General features: G+C 37.4%; 2 protein-coding genes across 2 annotated transcripts in view; one reads left to right on the top strand and one right to left on the bottom strand.

Moving 5' to 3' along the window:
• Positions 1–1,989, top strand: part of LOC138974673 (ras guanine nucleotide exchange factor G-like) — an 8,399-nt gene extending 6,410 nt beyond the window's left edge. The window contains exons 7-8 of the mRNA XM_070347392.1: positions 625–684; positions 1,126–1,989. Coding sequence (XP_070203493.1) covers positions 625–684; positions 1,126–1,250 — 185 coding nt within the window. The 3' untranslated portion in view covers positions 1,251–1,989. The remainder of the gene's footprint in view (positions 1–624; positions 685–1,125) is intronic.
• The window catches only part of LOC138974672 (uncharacterized), a 5,301-nt gene continuing 4,565 nt past the window's right edge, over positions 1,765–2,500 (bottom strand). Inside the window, exon 3 of the mRNA XM_070347391.1 lies at positions 1,765–2,500. This exon is cut by the window's right edge and continues 871 nt beyond it. Within this exon, the coding sequence (XP_070203492.1) occupies positions 1,765–2,500 (736 nt within the window).

Genomic DNA, 2,500 nt, shown 5'->3' with positions numbered 1-2,500 from the left:
AAATAAATAAATAAGATGCTTTGGTGTGTTGGGGATTGGGTTCGGGTGGGAGATTTAAAGACCTTCCAAATTTAAACAGGTCCCTTAGATCTCTTTTTGATTTTCTTTGATTTTCATTACTTTATTTTGAAACAGGGGTATATTTACTGACAATGAAAATCTGACAAAATAATGAAAATCTGACAAAATTAGGTCTTAATACTAGGTACTATTTAGCACTAAGGAAGACTTAAAGTGAAAGGTGTTAAAAATAGAGTTAGCATTGTATTTTATCTTAAGTTCGCCCAGTGTTCCATTCTTTGCTTGTCATACGTTTGATACCTATTCGTGTGTGTGTGTGTGTGTGTGTGTGTGTGTGTGTGTGTGTGTGTGTGTGTGTGTGTGTGTGTGTGTGTGTGTGTGTGTGTGTGTGTGTGTGTGTGTGTGTGTGTGTGTGTGTGTGTGTGTGTTATTATCTTTTCGGCTGTCTATCTATGTGTCTGTGAGTCTGTCTATCTGTCTATCTTCCTATAGATCTATAAAACAATCTGCCTGTTCTTGTCGTCTGAAATTTATACAAGCAAACAAACAACCGAGTACAACACAGTCAACTAATGAAGTTATTGTGTTTTGCCTGATTGAAAGATCTCCCTTGTACGTTGGACGACATCTATGAAGCGTGTCCAGACATCCCAAGACAGGCAGGTAATTTTATATACGTGTGCATGATGTGAATGACTTAAAGAAATACGACACCAACGAAACTAACCAAGACGTCTCTTCTTTTCAAATTTAAACGCACTGACGTCAGTTATTTCAGAGCAGAACTCGGTGGGAAAAAATTCGACTTCACCAACCAGCCACCTACCTGCCCACCCACTTATCTAATCAACCAATCCACCAATCAATCAACCAGAAAAGTAAACAATTGACAAAAACATTTGACCTCACCAGCCAATCACCTTCCTAGTTACCTACCTACCTACCTAATCAATCAACCAACCAACCAATTACCCAAACAGCCAACCAACCAAAATTAAAAAAATTGCCCCAACACCAACATCTTTTTGTCTTGGTTCTTTATTTAATTCAATTTTTTTAAATATAAAAAAGTGGGTTTTTATTTTTATTTTGTATTTGGCACAGGTATTAAGGAACCCAGCACAAGGAAGATCGACATCTTTACCAGTGACAGCGTCCGATCTCACGGCGTGACGTGGTTTTTGCCAATGACGTCACTAATGACTGCAATCATCTTTATAATGTTCTAATTTGAAAAGCGAATTGTATGAAAACATTAGAACGCCAGTTGGGTCAGCATCTGAAATGAAAAATGTCAGGCTATTTCTGAACAAAAAATTGAGGACTTACATTTGTTTTCCCAATTTCCTAGAGCTAAAATGTAACCCAGTGGATTACTGGAGAAGTCGATTCTTGTTTTTGTCGAGTAAGGAGCAAATCGACTGGTTAATCTTGTTCCTCGAGAAGAAAATCGGCTTCTTTGTTCAATCACCAACTCGAGCAAAACTACTCGAATTGTTCCCAGAGCAAAATGTCCAGGTGTTCACATTTCATTGGTCCTTTTTTCTCGAGAAAGAAAGAAAATTAACCAATCGCTGTGCTTCTTTCTTAACAAAAAAGGCGACTTATCCAGAAAGAAAAGTAGGATCAATGAATTGTAAATATCTCGCCATTTTTCTGAGAATAACTCGACATTTTTTTTTTATTGTGTTTATTTTTATTTTTATTTTTTTCACTGGAGGTGCCGACCTTAATTAATGTCGTTCAACAGCTGTATGCTTTAATAATAAATCTGTTGAGGACAGCGTACGTTCTTGGGATTTCATGAGAGTTACTTTCTGAATTGTTTTTCTCTTCCGTTTCCTTTTGTCTTGTCATCGTTTCTGCCAGTTTAGAGTAGATTGTTGCCAGTTTAGAGTAGATTGTTGCCAGTTTAGAGTAGATTGTTGCCAGTTTAGAGTAGATTGTTGCCAGTTTAGAGTAGATTGTTGCCAGTTTAGAGTAGATTGTTGCCAGTTTAGAGTAGATTGTTGCCAGTTTAGAGTAGATTGTTGCCAGTTTAGAGTAGATTGTTGCCAGTTTAGAGTAGATTGTTGCCAGTTTAGAGTAGATTGTTGCCAGTTTAGAGTAGATTGTTGCCAGTTTAGAGTAGATTGTTGCCAGTTTAGAGTAGATTGTTGCCAGTTTAGAGTAGATTGTTGCCAGTTTAGAGTAGATTGTTGCCAGTTTAGAGTAGATTGTTGCCAGATTAGAGTAGATTGTTGCCAGTTTAGAGTAGATTGTTGCCAGTTTAGAGTAGATTGTTGCCAGTTTAGAGTAGATTGTTGCCAGTTTAGAGTAGATTGTTGCCAGTTTAGAGTAGATTGTTGCCAGTTTAGAGTAGATTGTTGCCAGTTTAGAGTAGATTGTTGCCAGTTTAGAGTAGATTGTTGCCAGTTTAGAGTAGACTGTTGCCAGTTTAGAGTAGACTGTTGCCAGTTTAGAGTAGATTGTTGCCAGT

This window comes from Littorina saxatilis, linkage group LG8 (assembly GCF_037325665.1).
Source record: "Littorina saxatilis isolate snail1 linkage group LG8, US_GU_Lsax_2.0, whole genome shotgun sequence".
NCBI classification, from domain to species: domain Eukaryota; kingdom Metazoa; phylum Mollusca; class Gastropoda; order Littorinimorpha; family Littorinidae; genus Littorina; species Littorina saxatilis.
Note: the sequence above shows the minus strand (reverse complement) of the source record. Positions and strands in the feature narration are given on the sequence as shown.